Source organism: Leucoraja erinacea, chromosome 3 (assembly GCF_028641065.1).
Source record: "Leucoraja erinacea ecotype New England chromosome 3, Leri_hhj_1, whole genome shotgun sequence".
Taxonomy (NCBI): Eukaryota; Metazoa; Chordata; class Chondrichthyes; order Rajiformes; family Rajidae; genus Leucoraja; species Leucoraja erinaceus.
This window is the reverse complement of record NC_073379.1, coordinates 49,470,628-49,490,175: the sequence shown is the minus strand read 5'-3', so window position 1 is coordinate 49,490,175 and position 19,548 is coordinate 49,470,628. Positions and strand designations below refer to the sequence as shown.

General features: G+C 39.7%; 1 protein-coding gene across 2 annotated transcripts in view; it reads left to right on the top strand.

The window, feature by feature from the left end:
- The window catches only part of ric1 (RIC1 homolog, RAB6A GEF complex partner 1), a 121,845-nt gene that overhangs the window by 71,192 nt on the left and 31,105 nt on the right, over positions 1-19,548 (top strand). For both annotated transcript variants that reach the window (XM_055632639.1, XM_055632638.1), the window contains exons 10-17: positions 214-262; positions 611-766; positions 7,527-7,730; positions 8,354-8,392; positions 8,490-8,600; positions 10,823-10,912; positions 12,908-13,068; positions 18,120-18,258. In XM_055632639.1, coding sequence (XP_055488614.1) covers positions 214-262; positions 611-766; positions 7,527-7,730; positions 8,354-8,392; positions 8,490-8,600; positions 10,823-10,912; positions 12,908-13,068; positions 18,120-18,258 — 949 coding nt within the window. The remainder of the gene's footprint in view (positions 1-213; positions 263-610; positions 767-7,526; positions 7,731-8,353; positions 8,393-8,489; positions 8,601-10,822; positions 10,913-12,907; positions 13,069-18,119; positions 18,259-19,548) is intronic.

The following is a 19,548-nucleotide window of genomic DNA, read 5'->3' as shown; positions in this document are numbered from 1 at the left end:
TGTGGATATCACCCGAACAGTATTTTACTGACCATAATGATATGAAATTGGGCTTTTGTTAAAAGTGTATGATCGTCAAAGATCTTAAATATACGTGATTGGAAAAGAACGGCTGAAAGCTAATTTTGATGAACTGATGAAAGCTGGTTTTGGAAATCATTAAACTTTATGCATTGCTTCAATTAATCATTCTATTAATCACTTGTTTTGAAGGCATTATTCTGATGGCACAAAAAAGGAGCCCATTAAAATCAGCTCTATGGTGAGTAAAATTCAGAGAGGTGTTAAAAATCATAATGTGTTATTTTTAGGTTTTGCTGCCATTTAATGCATTGCATATTAAATAGAGCCACATTTAAGTAAACTTTGATGCTCAGTGAGAAACGATTTTGGCCCAGACTACCAAACTAATCTTGTTTTTTGTAAAGGTGATTCAGAATAATGAGTTGAATTTTTTTTTTGCATTGTAAACTCAAATTCATCTGAGGTGAAAGAACATATTGTTCTCATTGGCTGAAACAAAACTGATATTTCTTGTTTCTTCTATACTCGACGATTAGAATCATTTGTTTTTCTTATGTTTTGCTTATGTTACATTATATATTCACAGAGCTGGGGTGCTGAAGGTTATCACCTTTGGGCAATTTCCAGTGATAACAACAATCAGGAAATAAACAGTGACCTGGAAAATAAAAGTGTGATACAGCAGGCAGAAATTCTTCAATTCCAATTCATCAAAAGCGCTCTAACAGTCAATCCCTGCATGGTAGGTTCCAAGCTAAACTTTGGTAGCTAACAATTTTTATTAATTGCAAACTAGTGGCTACATCTTTGTTTCATCTATGCTACTTCCGTTTTCTGTTGTATCTGTATGAAAAGTAAATTTAAGTCACAAATATATTGGGCCATGTTTTTTTTTTAAATTAAGCTACCGTCTCCTTCATTGTCTACATACAATGTCTTACTATCTATTGATAGACCAGCTATTGGAGAGATTTCCAATTTGATTTTGAAAACCACTTGTTAAACTTTGCACGATGTTCCCATGTCCCCCCCCCCCCCCCCCCCCCCCGCTTTTGATTAATCCTTTTGCGTGTTGTTCTGGTTTATTCCTGTCATGGTTGACTTGTGCCCTCCATCCATAATGTTTGGGACAAAGACCCATCATTTATTTATTTGCCTCTGTACTCCACAATTTGATATTTGTAATAGAAAAAATTACATGTGGTTAAAGTGCACATTGTCAGATTTTAATAAAGGCCATTTTTATACATTTTGGTTTCACCATGTAGAAATGACAGCTGTGTTTATACATGGTTCCCCCATTTCAGGGCACCATAATGTTTGGGACAACAATGTCATGTAAGTTAAAGTAATCATGTTCAGTATTTTGTTGCATATCCTTTGCATGCAATGACTGCTTGAAGTCTGTGATTCATGGACATCAACAGTTGCTGGGTGTCTTCTCTGGTGATGCGTTGCCAGGCCTGTATTGCAGCCATCTTTAGCTTATGCTTGTTTTGGGGGATGGTCCCCTTCAGTTTTCTCTTCAGCATATAAAAGGCATGCTCAATTGGGTTCAGATCGGGTGATTGACTTGGCCACTCAAGAGTTGACCATTTTTTAGCCTTGGAAAACTCCTTTGTTGCTTCAGCAGGGCTTTTGCCATCACTCTTCGTCTCGTCTGTCCACAATACCTTTTTCCAGAACTGTGGTTGTTCTTTTAAGTACTTCATGGCAAATTGTAACCTGGCCATTCTATTTTTGTAGCTGGTGGTTTGTATCTTCCAGGGTAGCCTCTGTATTTCTGTTCGTGAAGTCTTCTGCGGACAGTGGTCATTAACAAATCCACACCTGACTCCTGACTTCTGATCTGTCGGACAGATGTTTGGAGATTTTTCTCTATTATAGAGAGAATTCTTCTGTCCTGAGCTGTGCAGGTCTTCCTTGGCTTGCCAGTCCCTTTGCAGTTAGTAAGCTCACCAGTGCTCTCTTTCTTTTAATGATGTTCCAAACAGTTGATTTTAGTAAACCTAAGGTTTGGCAGATGTCTCTAATGGGCCTGTCCCACTTAGGTGATTCTTTAGGCAAATACAGGCGACTAGTTTGTCTCCACATGTTCGCCGGTGGTCGCCGGGAGTAGTCTCCTCAGTCGCGCAAAAAGTCGTAGCGTCTTTCTGGTCAGCGCTAAATTTTCAACATGTTGAAAATTTTTCGGCCACAGTGGCTTGACGCCAATGAGTGTAGCTTGACTTCTCCTGAAGTAGACACTGTCGTAGGTTGTCGCTGGGTTTTCGCCGACCTGCTACGACTATGACAGTCGCCGGCAGTTGCCTAAAAAATCGCCAAGTAGGACAGGCCCATAACAGTTTTATCCTCGTTTCTCAGTCTCTTAATGGCTTCTGACTTTCATTGGCACAACGTTGGTCTTCATGTTGATAAACAGCAATAAAAGTTTCCAAAGGTGATGGAAAGCCTGGATGAAAGACTAGGTGCTGAGAGTTCTCTTATACCTGCATTACGGAGGCAATTAAACATACCTGAGCAATTATAAACATCTGTGAAGCCATGTGTCCCAAACATTACGGTGCCCTGAAATGGGGGGGACTATGTGTAAACACAGCTGTAATTTCTACATGGTGAAACCAAAATGTATAAAAATACCCTTTAATGAAATCTGACAATGTGCACTTTAACCACATGTGATTTTTTAAATTACAATCTCAAATGGATTTTTGCATCAGATAGAAAATGTGTTTTTCTGTGAATTGTTAATCTTTAGAAGACAGTGGTTGTCATATTTTAAGAGTGCTGGATACCTTTTCTTTGAAAACAGGAAATGTTCAGGGGGTCAAATGTTTTGATATTTCAAGACAATCATCTTCCATGAGAACTGAGAAACATCTGAAGAAGGGTTTCGGCTCGAAACGTTGCCTATTTCCTTCGCTCCATAGATGCTGCTGCACCCGCTGAGTTTCTCCAGCTTTTTTGTGTACCATCAAAGATGTAACCAGTTTTCAGCAAGTGAAATGGGAAAGAGGAAAAATAATAAAATATAATGACTAAGTGGGACCCGTTGGGTCCCATGTTCACACGGGAGGGCTGGTCTCCCAACGCAATATTCCACCTCTCCACCAATTCCAATGTTGGTGCCCAATTGGGGGGGGGGGGGGGGGGTCTTTCTGGAGTGCTAATATGGGTGTTGTGGGCTGAAGGGACTGGTTTCCAGAGGGCTAGTATGGACATTGTGGGCCGAATGGATTCTTGGGCTGGCAGCTCAGTCACTCAGGCCTGGTGAGCTGGCAGCTCAGTCACTCAGGCCTGGTGGGCATGCAGCTCAGTCATTCAGGGCTGGCGGGCTGGCAGCTCAGTCACTCAGGGCTGGCGGGCTGGCAATTCAGTCACTCAGGGCTGGTGGGCTGGCAGCTCAGTCACTCCGGGTTGGTGGGTTGGCAGCTCAATCACTCAGCCTGGCGGGCTGGCAATTCAGTCACTCAGGGCTGGTGGCACTTTTTTGCACTTTTCCTGGGCTAATACGGGTATTTTGGGCAAAAGGGGCTGATTTCTCGACTAATACGTGCTGTGAGCCGAAATTAGTGGTTTCAGGCAGACCAAACAACTCATTTCCATTTCAATTTCATGCACAGGGCAGGCCAAACAGCTCATTGCATTTTCATTTCATTTCATTTCCATTTCAATTTCAAGCACAGGGCAGGCCAAACAGCTCATTGCATTTTCATTTCATTTCCATTGCAGTTTTAAGCACAGGGCAGGCCAAACAGCTCATTGCATTTTCATTTCATTTCCATTTCCATTGCAGTTTCAAGCACAGGGCAGGCCAAGCAACTAATTGCATTTTCATTAAGGGCTAACAAATCATTTATTGCAAGTACATTGCAGACTCACAGTTCAGTTGATTCACAGCTTAGAATCACAGTTGTGTCCTCTCCCTCACGATCTTCCAGAGTAACTGACTCACATCCAGGCACCCGGGGTTTTATAGTCCTGCCCCTCCCCCCCCCGGAAGGGGCCTTATCTTCATCCTGGTGATTGACAGGCGAGAGGACCAATCAGCTGATCTCAAGATTTTTTAAACACTCATTACTTTTTTATTTTTCATCGGACAGAAAAATCCTCGGGGCTGCCTCAGCGGAGGAGGACTGTGAGTAAGATGCCCAAAAATCATAGCGATATAGAGTAGTTTTTTCTAAAATCAATATACAACGCAGACAGGAAGTGGTCAAGATGAGACTTTTAGTTATATAGATATTTGATAGTGTAAAATCCAGGAAACATTAAATAATAAAGGGCAGTGAATGGGTCAAGATTTTATTATCCAAGTTATATTAATTCACTAAATGGGAAATTGCCTAAAATCTGTTCTATCTCGAATATTTTTCAATTTTCCTGGACCTGCTGATTGACTTGATGAATATTTCCTGTGTTAAAGTAAAATAACCAACACTTGGAATTTGACATTTCCACTGGATTAATTGACAGTTGTTGACCTCTGGAAGTATTATGATGGTTTTCAATTGTTGAACTCGATCCCTGAAGACTACAAACTATAATAAAAAGGCGAAATGACTTGCATTGAGCTTGATTGGGCCAGTGATGGGTGCCAAGTGTAGAGGGGACAGAAATGAGAATATTAGAAGATTAAAGTGATGACAACTTGAAACAGGTTATATTTGCACGTTGAATGATCCCAGGAATGAGTGGGTTAATATATGATGAGCGTTTGACGGCACTGGGCCTCAGCTCGCTGGAGTTTAGAAGAATGAGAGGGCACCTCATTGAAACTTAACTATATCTCATAGCATAGGTATCTAAAACTAAGCAGCATAGGTTTATTGTAAGGTGTAAGATGTTTAGAGGATATCTGAGGAAGATTTGTTTCAGCTAGAAGGTAGTTGGAATCTGGAACTCACTGCATGAGAAAGTGTTGGAGGCAGAAACTCATAATAGTACAGCACAGGAATAGGCCCTTCGGCCCACAATGTCTGTGCTGAACATGATCCAAGTTAAACTAATCTCCTCTGCCTGTATGTTATCAATATCCCTCCATTCCCTGCATATTCACTTGCCTATTGAAAGCCTCTTAAACACCACAATTGCATCTGCTTCCACCATCGCATCTGACAGAGTAAGATATTCACCAGAGATTCTCACAACAAGCTCTTGAATCACCAAAGCATAGGTTATACACCAAGTGGTAATAAACTGCATTGGTCCGGAGACTTGACAGCATGACAGTGGTGGGCTGAAGGGCCTATATCTGTGCTGCATGTTTGTGCGTGTGTGTGTGTTATGGACCTTCCACAGCTTTAGTCCTTCACTATAACCTGTGGTATATATTTGCTTCCCCTCTCACTCGCTCTCTGTACAGATCAACTCTGTTCAATATCTTCTTCAACTTTAAATATTTCACTTTTTTATCTCGATAGGGTGGTTGCACGTAAGGTCATCAGGTCAAAGGGCATGACGCACGGAGTAGCTCAATCCTTCTGGAGTACAATGCTGCAGCCTCTGGCATACACTATTAAAACCAAGCAAAACATACGTTCTTACCTGTTAAAAACCGCCAAAAGGACCTTTTTTTGCGCTGTAAAAGATTATGGAAATAGGGGTAACCGTGAGTGAAAACCGCCATAATCACTGCTGCTCACTGACTTGCGAAAGAGCAGCGTGCCGGCGGATTGAGGGCAAGTTCCGGCCCACGACAGCCCGGGGCTGGAGGGTGACTGAGCGCTCTGAGCCAAATGCTCCAGTATCATTGCTCTGAACCTGAGCACCAATTGGCCGAAGGGAAAGCCCCCACTCTCCCCCCGGGTTCAGCGCTGTCCGGCCACGGCTGCATTCAGCCCTGTCTTCCCCTGTGGGGCCGCACTGTCACGGGCTGTGGGTCGGCAGGACACACACACGGTGCCGGGTGGAGCGGGGCCGCGGTTCTGGGCAGCGGACACACGGGGATGAAAACCCGGCAACATCCCCGTCAGCTGCAGCAGAGTTGGGAACAGTCTGGTCCTTCCGCCCACACAGAGTCACCGACCGCGCTGCACCGGCACCCCGATTCCCCCACCGGCACTAAGACCCCACCACCGACCAAGCCCCCCCCCCCCGGCCGCGGGGACAGACGGCCTGGGGTCTGTGAATGTGGAACCAGTCAGTGTGGAGTCCGGATGCTGGGACAGAAGACTGTACTGGCAGCCATAGTAAGTGCTTACCTGATGTTCACTGCTTGTACTCCAGAAGGCGTTGCCTGGCAACAGTACGGGTCATGGGTCATGACCTCGACTGCCGTGCAACCTCCCTGTGCAGGCCAACAACCCCTGACTACAGTTCCCTTGCAAGTTACCATAATTTGACCTGAGCCATGTTTATTTTATAATCCAAAAATCACACCCATGACTATTTGTTTAACATAACCTCCCCATATGATTGTACCTTCTTTTCCTGCTATAAGATCATGAGCTATACAATTTATTTGATATGAATGTTACAAAACCTAGATGTTTTGGTAGACAAATCATTTGAGCCCACCATCATTCTAAAAGGTTATTATTGCATTTTATTCCTGTGGAATTTACGACTTTTAGGATTAGAACCAGACAAACTGGAGCCATTGTGTTATTTCTGCGATTAAATTTAATTTTTGGTGAAATTACCAAATGCCAGTGAATCCGGAAGAAAAGCTTGATTTTGTATGAATGAGTATTTTCCCTTTCAACTTATAGTGTGTTTGAACAGTTTAGCACTGACAATGGAATCCACATACCGACTTAGGCTGATAAAATTTTATCAGTTGTTTCATCATGAGTTAAGAATTCATGCTGACGGCATCTGGCCAAGTGCAATCTCGGTCTCCTGTCAAAAGGCAGCCTTACTTCCCTTGGGTCAGACATTTTCTGGATTTATTTCCATGATAAGATATTTGACCTTTGCAAAAATATTGTGAATGGCAGTTCATTCTGCAGTTTAGAAAAAATAGAGTAGATCTTATTGAGATATACAAGGTTCTAGGAGACTATAAATGCTGAGATATTGTATGAGGCGAGAGTCTCTGGATAAGATGTCAGACATTAGGACTGAATTGAAAAATTTCTTTGTGCAAAAGGGTGGTACATTTTCTGAATTTTTTACCTTTGAGGGTAGGGATTTCAGTGACCATATTCCAGGCTGAGGTGGAGAGATTTTTGAAAGGATGTGGGCATTGGATAGGAAATTTAACAAGGATTGTTATTAAATTGCAGAACACGCCTGATCTCTAGTTTGATTTTTTTTTTTTTTTTTATTCTTGCGTTATTAAACCTATGAATTATCTTATTTTTCATTTCCTTTGCATCCCCCTTATTTTGGTTTTTAGCCATGTTAAAATTTGTTAACAACATTACTATTTACAAACCTATAACTTACACTACTGTGAAAACTTGTAAGGGATTTAGAAGTTGCAGAAATAATTATCAATATATTTTTATGAATGGACCATTAAAATATTTAACACTTATTGCAATCATTTTTCTCAGAATAACCAGGAGCAAGTACTTCTGCAAGGGGAGGATCGTCTATATTTGAATTGTGGTGATGCCTTGCAGAATCAGAATTCAAGTACTGCATCAGCAAATTCAGGCCACCAGCCAGTCAGGGAAAAGAACCTTCTTTTGGATGACATTCTAATTCCTCAGGGTTTAAGCACTTTATTAGGACACAGGCACTGGCATATTGTACAGGTGATATATTTTTTTGTACTTTACTTGATGGCCATTGCAAGATTTATCTGTAGTGTATTCTTTCAATATTTATTAGAGTCTAGTGATTAAACACAGTTTTGAATTCATCAAAATACTTTGCTATTTTGAAGGGTTTAGTAGCTAGCTGTGGGGAATGATTTGTGCAGTCCGTGTCTCTAAATCTGATGAGAGATATTAAGTGACTAATTGCATTTCCATAATATGGTGCCATTCAGTTTGTCTTTTGAAACGATTTTGACCAGACGAACAAAGGATTATTATAATAGCTGAACTTCTGCATTTTAGTTCCCTTGATATCAGAAATACTTTTCAATTAATATAATATAAAGATGGAAAGTAAATGCATTACAATCCAGAATTAATCATCTGGGATACTAAGCTTAACGAGAAGAATTAATATTCCTTGAGTCTCTTCCTTCTTATACTGTAGGATTCTTGCATAATTGTATCCAGCAAAGAATTGCCTCCTCCAATGGGAAAGGAAATAGTAAATTTTGATTTGTGGGAAGTACAATTCACAGATACACTATTGAAAACCGTTATTTCTATAAATTGTTTTTCTGTGCTTTGGATTATGTACATTTTTATTTCTCTCCTTGTAGATCCACAGTACCTATCTAGAAAGTAACTGGCCAATAAAGGTGAGATTCTTGTCAGTAATTAAATTATGAAATCATGAAACAAATTAAATTATGAAATCATTAATTAAGATTTCATTTATATTCTGATGTTTTTTAGTTCGCAGCAATAGATCATCTGGGTCAGTGTGTTGCTGTGGCAGGCAAATATGGAATTGCACACTACGCTTTGTTTACAAGAAAATGGAAACTTTTTGGAAATATTACGCAGGTAGGCATTGGGTTTCATTAGAATGGTTGTCCAGTTTTATTTTTGAAGGTTTTATTTTATTTTATGCTGATTGTTCTTTGTGCCCATCCCAATAGCATTGTATTCCTACGATATGCGTCCACAGAAATCCTAGGGTATTTCACCGAAGAGCTATTCTTTATAAAATGAGTCTCTACAGTAGCCCTGGAATTCAATCTTCTGACCTGTTCCCATTCAAACCGATCGATCTGTAGTCTCCTACATTACTCCAGAGATCCCCAATTAATCTCATGGAACAGACACTCATCTGTCATCTGGCTATATTACAAACTGGGGTCTTAATATTAAATTTAACAGATTTTGAGTAAATGACCTTTTCCACCTCTGACCATAGATATGGCAGTGCCTTTCTATTTCAGTTTTGTTTCATTTATCTTGGCTGTCTCTAACTGCTATTTTTTAAAGTAATTGCTACCTTGACAATTTTTGTCTGTACCCTATTTTGAGACATTCCAATGCTTCTCTCCGCCCTCATTATTAGCAACATAATACAATCACCTTGACGTGCTGTGTGCTTCCAATGTTTTCTGTTCTTGTTTTGGATTTCGCTATTGGATTTCCACGTTTTTTTCCTTCCAATCTCTGTTGTAAGTAAGTTGTCAGCAAGCTGTCTGACCAATGTCCGAGTGCACTTGAACCTGATTCTGTATTCTGGTGTCTTTCTATCCACCTGAAGAAACATGTATCTTGAGAGATTTTTCAGCTTTCCAATTCAGAAACTCTGTGATTCCTAAGAATGGCATTTTCTTTGATGGTTGCACCATTCATTGTTAATATTTATGAGAATTTTGTGCAACTGATTTTGAATGCCATTTTTTGCATTTATGTTCTGGGGCTCTTCAAGGTGAGGAATATCAATGATGGGAAATCAAACACTTTCCATTCCTTGCTGTACCTGCAAGTCTGGTGCCAATAAAACCTGTGTTGGAAATGCCTAACAGGTCAGGCGCATCTGTGGAAAGTGAAGCTTGAAGATCCGTCATCAATCTTTAACCTGAAACATTAACTCGGTTTCATTTTCCACAGAGTCTGCCTGATTTGCATGGGGCTCACAGTATTTTCTGTTTCTTTCATTTCAGATTTCTAGTATCTGCAGAATTTTGATTTTCAAGACCAGTGCTAATATGGCACAGTTGCAGACTAAAACTCTTGCCAGGCACATCACATTGTGACAGATTATTCCATTTTCATTTCTGCCATTCCATGTAATTTTGATAACTGCACAACGAATGCTTGTTTAGAATAAATTAATTACAGGCTATATTAAATGATTACATCAGTAAGAGAACAACATTGAGAAAATTAATATTCAGTCAAGATCATCAGTCTAGCAAAACAACCACAAGCAAAATAACAACGATGAAGAAAATAATGGCACTACAGAGCAGTGTTCCCTGTGATTAGATGGTTTACATAGGAGTTTCAAAGGGTGCAGATGCATTTAAATGACATAATTGTAATTTTTCATAATTCCTTTGGTTTGGGAAGTGTTTGGTTAGATTGGTAAAATGCATATATTATCTTGTTTTTTTAAGAAATAGGAATCGGGGGATGATTTGTCTGGTAGCCAAACAAATGTTGGGAATGAGCTGGGAAATAATAATTGTTAATATTATCATACTATCCCCATTTTCAGGCAGTGAGAGAAATCCAACATGGATTTGTGAAGACTCGATCATGACCGTTACTTTTGAAAATGGAACAAATATGTGAAATTTTGTGAACAATCAAGAGAAATATCTCTAAAACTTTAATGACCATATAATTCTGAATTCTGCGCAATCTGGTGATGCTCAGCAAAGGGATAGTATTACCAGTATAACTTGATTTCACCTGCAAATATTTAATTACATGAACAAGGAACAATATTAATAATAGCAGATTATTGTCTTCCTCATCTTCCAAACAATCCCTTTTTACCTGGATTCACCTATCATTTGTCCAATCCCTTCCCATCATCACATTTTACCAGCTATCTCCCCTCTACCCTTTCAGGCCGAAGAAGTGTCCTGACCTGAAATGTAATTTCTCCATTTCCTTCCATAGATGTGCTTGACCTACTGAGTTCCCCAGCAGTTTGTTTATGCTCAATAATTTAAAAAAAATTGGAGCACAACTCTTTTGTGATGAATGAATTTTCCAGAATCTGATGAAAGACTCCAATCATTATTATTGTTTTTCAGGAACAAAATATGGCAGTGACCGGTGGTTTGGCATGGTGGAATGATTTCATTGTTTTAGCCTGTTATAATTTGATTGACCAACAAGAGGAGGTAAGTGAACATTTTTACCAGAATGACCAAAGATAAAGTGACTCCCAATTGTAATAAAATCCCTGCAGGAGAATCACGCCTAAGCCCAACATTTTTACTAATTCAGATTCAGATTCAATTTTAATTGTCATTGTCAGTGTACAGTACAGCATTTCTTCTGCTTGAAAAGCACATTTTCTCATTCATGGATATTCAAGTGATAAATCGGTAACAGTTCATCTTCACTCTGTGCCATCAGGCACATAGAAACATAGAAAATTAGAAATTAGGTGGTGCAGGAGTAGAATTCGGCCCTTCGATCCTGCACCAGAATTCCAAAGATCATGGCTGATCATCCAAATCAGTAATAAAATCCCCTTCTCTCCATACCCAATCATCCCTAAGTCCACATTTTTACATCTAACTCCTTTAAAATAGCCAATGCATCAACTACTTCTGTGGCAGTTCCAGAGATTCACACTTTCTCATTCAAAAAAGTTCTTCAATCTCGGTTTTAAAGGATTTACCCCTTCATTAAGCTGTGACCCCTTTTATCCTGGAATTCCCTGGATAAAGATAAAGAGTCTTCCACAACAAAGGGTCCTTGAAGTTCGTACCAACAGTCACACAAAGCCAGTGATTATGTAAAGTCTGAGTGGTTAGACATGAATAAGTATTGCTGGTCTGGATTTTGAGATTTGGCCAAACCCTGGCAATCAACAAACCAATCTGTCACTAAAATAGATTCTTTTTAATCCCAGCAAATCTCAAATTTAACCTGATTCCTGCATTACACTTTGAAATGGCACCCTCATTTAAATTTTCTCTTTTGTTTTTAAACAAAGTGCATATTAAGTATCTAACTTGACAAACTGCTTGTCATACGAGAACAATAAGAAGAGGAAGTCAGGAATGTTAAAAAGAAAAACACATTTATCTTTGGAACTTGGATTGTTAGTGATCAGGATTAACAGTGATACAATACCACTTTAAAATCTTGAAGCGTAAATACGCCAATTTGCGTGTTTATCCAAAAAAAATGCATTTTGAATATTTTTCTCCATGCAGATTTCACAAAATGCAAATAAATAAATTACTAGATCTATACATTTGGCTGTGGAAAATGGAAATCAGCCTTGTTTATATATTCATTGCTGGCAATGCTTATACCTTATTGTTTGTGGGGAAACATGGTGAGGGGCCAAGTTGAACTTTTACTATCCTTGCAATGAACGTAATTCCATTTTGTTATTGTGTGTAGGGAGTTCCAGTAATTATGTGCAATGAACATTAAGCACAATATATCTCATGTGGTAATAGTGCACAACCTAGTTGAGTACTTGGCAGTGGTGGTGTTCTTGTGGGTCTATTGCCCCTGTCCTTCTAGACAGTAAAGATTGTGGGTTTGGAAGGAGTCCTCAGAGAAGCTTTGGTGAGTTGCTGCATTGTATTTTGTGAATGTAAAGGATGGAAGAGCTTTGGTGAGTCAGTAAGTGTCACTTACTGCAGAGTACCCATATCGTGGGTTTTTGTTTCAGTTACCACCTATATCCCACACACTGTGATAGTGGGTGAACTTGGTTTTATTAATGCCATTATATGTCACAGATAGATAGTTAGAATTTCTGCTATCTGCAATCCATGACACAAGCATAAGACTATTCTGATCCACTTCCCTGGATAAGAGCACCTCCAACAATTCACCAGAGCCGAACACCTTCCAGGACCAAGCGGATTGTTACAGCAGATAGGCACAAAGTGCTAGAGTTACTCAGCGAGTTAGACAGCATCTCTGGAGACCATCCTTTTTTTTCATAAATGCTGCCTGACCCACTAAGTTACTCCAGCACTGCTGAAACACTATCTTCAGTATAAACCAGCATCTGCAGTTTCTTTCTACACATATTGTTACAGTAGACCATTTTACAGAAAATATTCTTGTAAACATTTGCTGTTCAATGTCTGATACTGAATTTGCATTGCAATAATTTTATTCTGTTTCTCTTTCTAACATAGCTGAGACTTTATCTCCGATCATCCAATCTGGACAATGTGTTTGCTCATATTACCAAAGTGCAGGCGGGGACTTTATTAATAAATGTCTTCAGGGACATGGTGATTTTGTTCAGGGCAGACTGCTCTATCTGCTTATACAGTATTGATCGGAATGATAATGGGTGAGTAACCACAATGTTTTGGTAGTTTAATGGTGTTCTGAAAAGTATGATTGCTTTATGCAAAGCATGCAGACATCTGAAATATACATTTGTGGTTGAGGCATGCCGCTGGTAATGGAGTTGCTCTGTAAGATCAATACAACTGATAGTGCAACCACAATACAGTAGTGCATAGTACTAAGGATGCATTCTCAGACAAATAAACTCTCGTGGAAACCGCTAAAAAAGGTCTTTGTAGAATTATGTATGGAGAGCTATTACACACCACTGTGCCAAAGCCTCGATTGAGGGTTCAGATGGTGCTCCCACATCAAACGTTAAAACAATCTCATTGTTGCATGGCTCAGTGGGGTATGAAATGTAGTTAAATGTCGTGGCTACCCATAAGGGTTAAGATGAGTACCACAGTCACTCAATATTGGGATTTGATCCTCAGGACTGCATCCTGGTTGGCACGATGTGTGCGTGCGATTGCTGTGTACTATCAGCAGCTGCTCTTGTTATTGTTGAGGAATCTCCAGGCTGTGAAGCACCGAACAACCAAACAAAATGAGGAGGTGGCATCAGCTTCCATCATATCCAATGAGAAGTGATGAGAATGACCATATGATTGAGGTGGTCTTCCAACATATCAAGTAACGAGTGCCAGCCCTTAGCAGTAGCTCATTCCTGTTGTGCTGGCCAAGGTGCAATGCTGAAGACTGCATTTTAGCCTTGAGCTGCCGCACCTTTTACCCCAGCCATTCAATACTTGTCCTTGCAGGCAGTCTTGGTGCGTTATTTAATACCAAATCCTTCACCAATGAGATCACAGTCTTGTTGTTATGGAAGTGCCTGTAGGGCCTGATTTTACATCAGATTCCACTGCACAGTCTGATTGGATATCTTTTTAAAGTATATTATTGTGAGTGTTCATCTTCCAGGACTGAGCGCGCTACAATTAATCATCCAGAACTAAATGAGATACCAGTATATGCAAGCTAGAACAATGCTTCAAATAGGCTTTAAACTTTCTTTGCTTTTGGACTACTCCGTTTATAATGAAGCATTATAAACCTGTGCAATATGCAAACAAAAAGTAATATTCCAGGTAAATTGTACTATTAACAATTTTTACGTTATACAATTAATTAATTTTGTCAGAAGTTCAGACATTTTCAGCTCACTTCAAAGATTCTCAAAAGTTAAAAAAACTCAAGAATGAGACACTCTTGTTATGCTGCTTACTTCCCATGTACAGGACATTAAACTGCTGGAAGCTGTAGAGACTGAATGTGCCTCAACTTGCTGATTATGTCTAATTCTCATAGCTTCAAGGCACAAGTTTTCATGCATTAAACTTACTGTCTGTCATGCTACTCTGAGCAATAATAAATTACAGGTAATTTGTTTACTGGGTGTAGCTCGTTTCATGGTACAGTAGATCCTCTTGCTGACTGCTTAGCGAAGAATGCACGCCTTTTTGAGATTATATTATTGCACCTATATTTATCACTTTGAATAAAAATAATTTTAAAAAACCTAATTTAATTACAGTCTTTTCCTTGGTTAAAATCATAAAATCTTTCTGCGTCAATTCTCTTGGAGTTTGCAACACTTGTAAGCAAATAAACAGTTTTGCTCTGAATCTGCTATACGTGCTATATAAATAAAATGTACTTACTGTATTTGAAACTGTAAATAACATCTCAAAACTCATTTCCTTTTAAAAGAAAATTTCATTTCTGTTTGCCCTCACATTTGTATTGTTAAGAGGGATTGTGGTCAACTATTTCCTTCATAGATGTGCAGGTCATGCATTAACAATTGTAATAAATGTGGGCAGAGCTATTGCCAAACCAAACTGATGCATCCCAGTAGTATAATAATAATAATAATAATAATAATAATATACCTTTATGGTAATTGCACAGAGGTACAACGAGATTTGGTATGCAACTTTCATCCGATGTAATAACTTAATTAGCTAAAAATTTAGACACCCAAAGAAACAAGATTAAAAAAACAGTTAAAGCAGTATTAAGTGCAAATAGGTCTGTGCCGGGTCGATGTGCGATGTGACCATCCGAGGGAGACAATTTATGGCGGGGTACACAGCAGGACCGGTTCAGAGCAGCTATAGCTCTGGGGATGAAGCTGTTCCTAAGTCTGAAGGTGCGGGCGTAGAAGGCCTTGTAACATCTGCTGGGTGGTAGAAGTTTGAACAGACTATTGCAAGAGTGTGAGGAGTCTTTATGGATGCTGATGGCCTTCCTGAGGCACCGTGTATTATAGATGCCCTCCAAGGCTGGTAGCTGTGTTCCAATTATCTTCTGCGCTCTGTGGACGACCCGCTGAAGAGCTCCCCGCCTCCGTGCAGCTGAGATACCACACAAAGATGCCATATGTTAGGATGCTCTCTGTGGTGCAGCAGTAGAATGTTGTCAGCAGCTGGTGGGGCAGAGCAGTCTTTTTCAGTGTTCTCAGGAAGAACAGTCGTTGCTTTATGCGATTCATCTCTTGAAATAAGCGAGTTTGGTCATTTTAACTGCGCGTGCCCAGGTCATAGGTCATTTGGGATAAACATTCTCGCCAGCTGAGCTGTGTGTGTACGGACCTGCGTATTCATTTCAATGAGATTTATAAATAAATTTGTCCGTCAAATTTGTCAGCAACAGGCCCAGCGCACCAGCCTTGAAAACGCAAGAATGCCTGGAACGAACCTGTCAATTATCAAATCACTGGCATTAGCCTCACAGATATTCAAATTCGATATTAATTTACACGAATTGCAAGTGATGTGGTCAACTAATTTGAGTCCTTACATTCCTATCTAAACAACCTTCCTGGATTGAAGGAAACATAGAAAATAGGTGCAGGAGTAGGCCATTCGGCCCTTCGAGCCTGCACCGCCATTCAATATGAGTGGGAGCATTTTCTCAGTCAGACCTTGTCGACAATTGGGGTGGGGGATCTGGGAGAGAGAGAGAGCCGGCGATGCCGCACATTTGGAACAGTTGTATAACGACCCATTAAAATCCGCCTTTCAGCCACTCGGCAACCTGGGCTGATCTCATCTGACAGCCCTCTCTCTAGCTCGCTGCATGCCCGATCCTAACGCAGAACATCCACAAAACCTTTGGGCTTCAGGTAACACCTGCACAGAGAGCCTCTGCTAACAATGGCTGGCGAAATGCTGGTCAACGTGCACTGGGGGAAACGCACCGCAACCACCGCAAACTTGGAACAGCACGGACTCTCCACTCAATCTATCCAATACTAAAGGGCAGGCATTTCACAGTTAAATGTCTTTTATCGGATTGGCGGCTCCTTCACAGCGCCAACCCTGTACTCGGTTTTCCTCGGAGATCTTTACCTTAACGGTACATTCACACCGCCTGTAGGTACAGCATCAGTCATGGTGGCGCAGCGGTAGAGTTGCTGTCTTAGAGTAACAGAGACCCGGGTTCAATCTCGACTACGGCCGCTGTCTGTACGGAGTTTGAATGTTCTCCCCGTGACCTACGTGGGTTTTCTCCGAGAACTTCGGTTTCCTCCCACATTCCAAAGACATACAGGTTTGTAGGTTAATTGGCTTGATAAATGTAAATGTAAAAATTGTCCAGTATAAAATTGTCCAACTTCCAGTGTAGTCCCTGGTGGACTCTTCGCAAGGTACAAGGTACATCACACTGAAACAGTCGCTGCCTGCCTCAGATTAAATATATTTTTACACATAAATTATGAATAAGATAAGAAAATGTTTCAAACACAAGTAATATTTGCTTATTCCAGTAGCAAACACATTAAGGATTAAATAAAAAGAATAAATTCTTTAACGTTTTGAATATCTCATAATTGCAGATGAATGAACCGAACTAGAACTGGGACTAAGTAGTGTGTGAACAGCAGAATAAGAATGGAAGCTATTGAGTTGACAGAATTCTACATTATTTCTTTGGTAGAATAGTTAACAATTTATATACAGTTTATACCACGCTGCGTTTGCTTTTTGAAAAATCCCGAATGACCTTTGACAAATCCCATTATTCCTTATGTTTATCGAAATACCAAACTCGCTTATTGTTAAGAGTTGATGGAGACATGCAGAACCTCATTAGTCTTCTGAGGAAGTAGAGATGGACATAGGTTTAAGGTGAGGGGGGGAAAATTTAATAGGAACCTGTGGGGCAATTTTTTTGCACAAAGGGTGCTGGATATATGGAACGAGCTGCCAGAGGAGGTAGTTGAGGCAGGTACTATTACAACATTTAAAAGACATTTGGATAGGAACATGGCTAAGATAGGTTTAGAAGCATATGGGCCGAACGCAGGCCGGTGGGGCAAGTGTAGATGGGGTATTTTGGTAGGTCAGTGACTGGAAAGTGAAGCATTAAAAATGTATACTAATGCAATTAAATGTTAAGTAAATAATGCTCACTATAGATAGTACTCAGAAAATTATATCAAGTACAGTGTGTACTTCAGAGCAGTTGATCAAAGATCCAAATGCAAAGTTTGAATTTTTCAAAGGTATTTGTTTCCTTATTCTTTATTCGTTTTTTAGGATTTGGGCATTGCTGGAAAGACCATAATTTGTTATCCATCTGTAATTACTATTGAAAAGATGGGGGTGAACTGCCGACTAAGTTCGAAGTTCAAATCAAAGTCTCGGCAATGGAGGGAATTTCATCTCTGCTTTTTGTAAACACCAGAGTAGATCACTGGCAACAAAAACACAATCATAAATCAGCAAGCTTTTCTGATCAAAATGAACCATTTTACTCAGAGCATAAAATAAATAGAATGAAAATTCATTGGAACAATAGAATTCTTGAAGTTAAGGTGCTATTTTTCATAGGGAGCTTATTTCACTTGGAAGTGTTTGATCCTGACATTAAGTAAAGTGGAAGTATTTTCGCACATCCAACATTGATGTGATTTTTCTTTGAGATTTCAAATGTAAATTACTGCACTTTGATCATAGTGAGAAAACATGCTGTAGCGTGAATTTATTGGAGAAAAGATTTATTGTGCTATTTTAATATATTTTTGTTTTCTTAAAACTCCAGACCTAATCCCACTGCCAGTGTTCAGGTTCTGCAAGAGGTATCCATGTCACGTTACATCCCACATCCTTCACTTGTGGTATCAATAACTTTGACTTCTGTGAGAACAGAAACTGGCATCACCTTGAAAATGCCACAGCAGGTATCAGTCACTATCTATGCAATTCTAATGCTACTGTTTCATATGGTCATTAGTTCATGTTAATTTTACAAATGATATTTTGATTCATACTTTGTTGCAGCAGATCACATGTCGTCCCGAGATATTTGGGATTTTTAAAAAAAAATTACAGCTCATTTAAATTACTAATATTGGGATAGATTCACTGAAATATGACATGCTCTTTCTTTAAATGCAGTACAAAAATTGCTCATCTATAGAAAATGTGACAAAATAAAATATGATTAGTCTAAATGGGTACATGATGGGTGGAGTAGGTTTGGTGGGCTGAAGGGCCTGTTTCCACACTGCATGTTTCTAGGAATCCATCTTTTTCCAGAAGGTCTCACCCTAACAAATAACAGAATTTGATAAACTCCAAGATTCTCCAAATTACTACATGCTGTAGATAGCTAGGCCTTTCCTTCTCGCTCCTTGCTACCTAAATGATTTGATATCCTGCCAAACAATGTTATTGTTTTCATGACAGCAGATCATTCCAATGATTTGCTGCCTGCAACTTTCTCAAAGGACTAGAATATCACATGCCAGAAGGTAAATATGTCAACCTGCATTTTTAGCATTACCAACAGCATTGAGTTGACAGGTACAGTGCAGTCAAAAAGTATTCAGACCCCTTCCATATTTTGTTACGTTATAGTCTTATTTTAAAATGGATTAAATTCATTGTTTTAATCATCAATCTACACACAATACCCCATAATGAGAAGCAAAAACAGGTGTATAGAGATTTTTGCAAGGTAATTAAAAATAAATAACTGAAAAATCACATTTATTTAAGTATTCAGACCCTTTGCTATGACACTCAAAATTGAGGTTATGTTCATCCTGTTTCCATTGATTATCCTTGAGATGTTTCTACAACTTGATTGGAGCACCAGTGGTAAATTAAATTGATTGGACATGATTTGGAAAGGCACATACCTGTCTATATAAGGTCCCACAGTTGACAGTGCATGTCAGAGCAAAAACCAAGCCATGAAGATGAAGGAATTGTCCGTAGACCTCCGAGACAAGATTGTGTCGAGACACAGATCTGGGGAAGGGTATAAAATAATTTCTGCAGCATCGTAGGTTTCGAAGAGCACAGTGGCCTCTGTTATTCTTAAATGGAAGAGAGGTGACCAAGAACCCGATGGTCACTCTGATAGAGCTCCAGAGTTCCTCTGGAGTGACCAGACGGAAGCTACTCCTCAGTAAAAGGTACATGACAGCTGCTTGGAGTTTGCCAAAAGGCACCTAAACGACTCT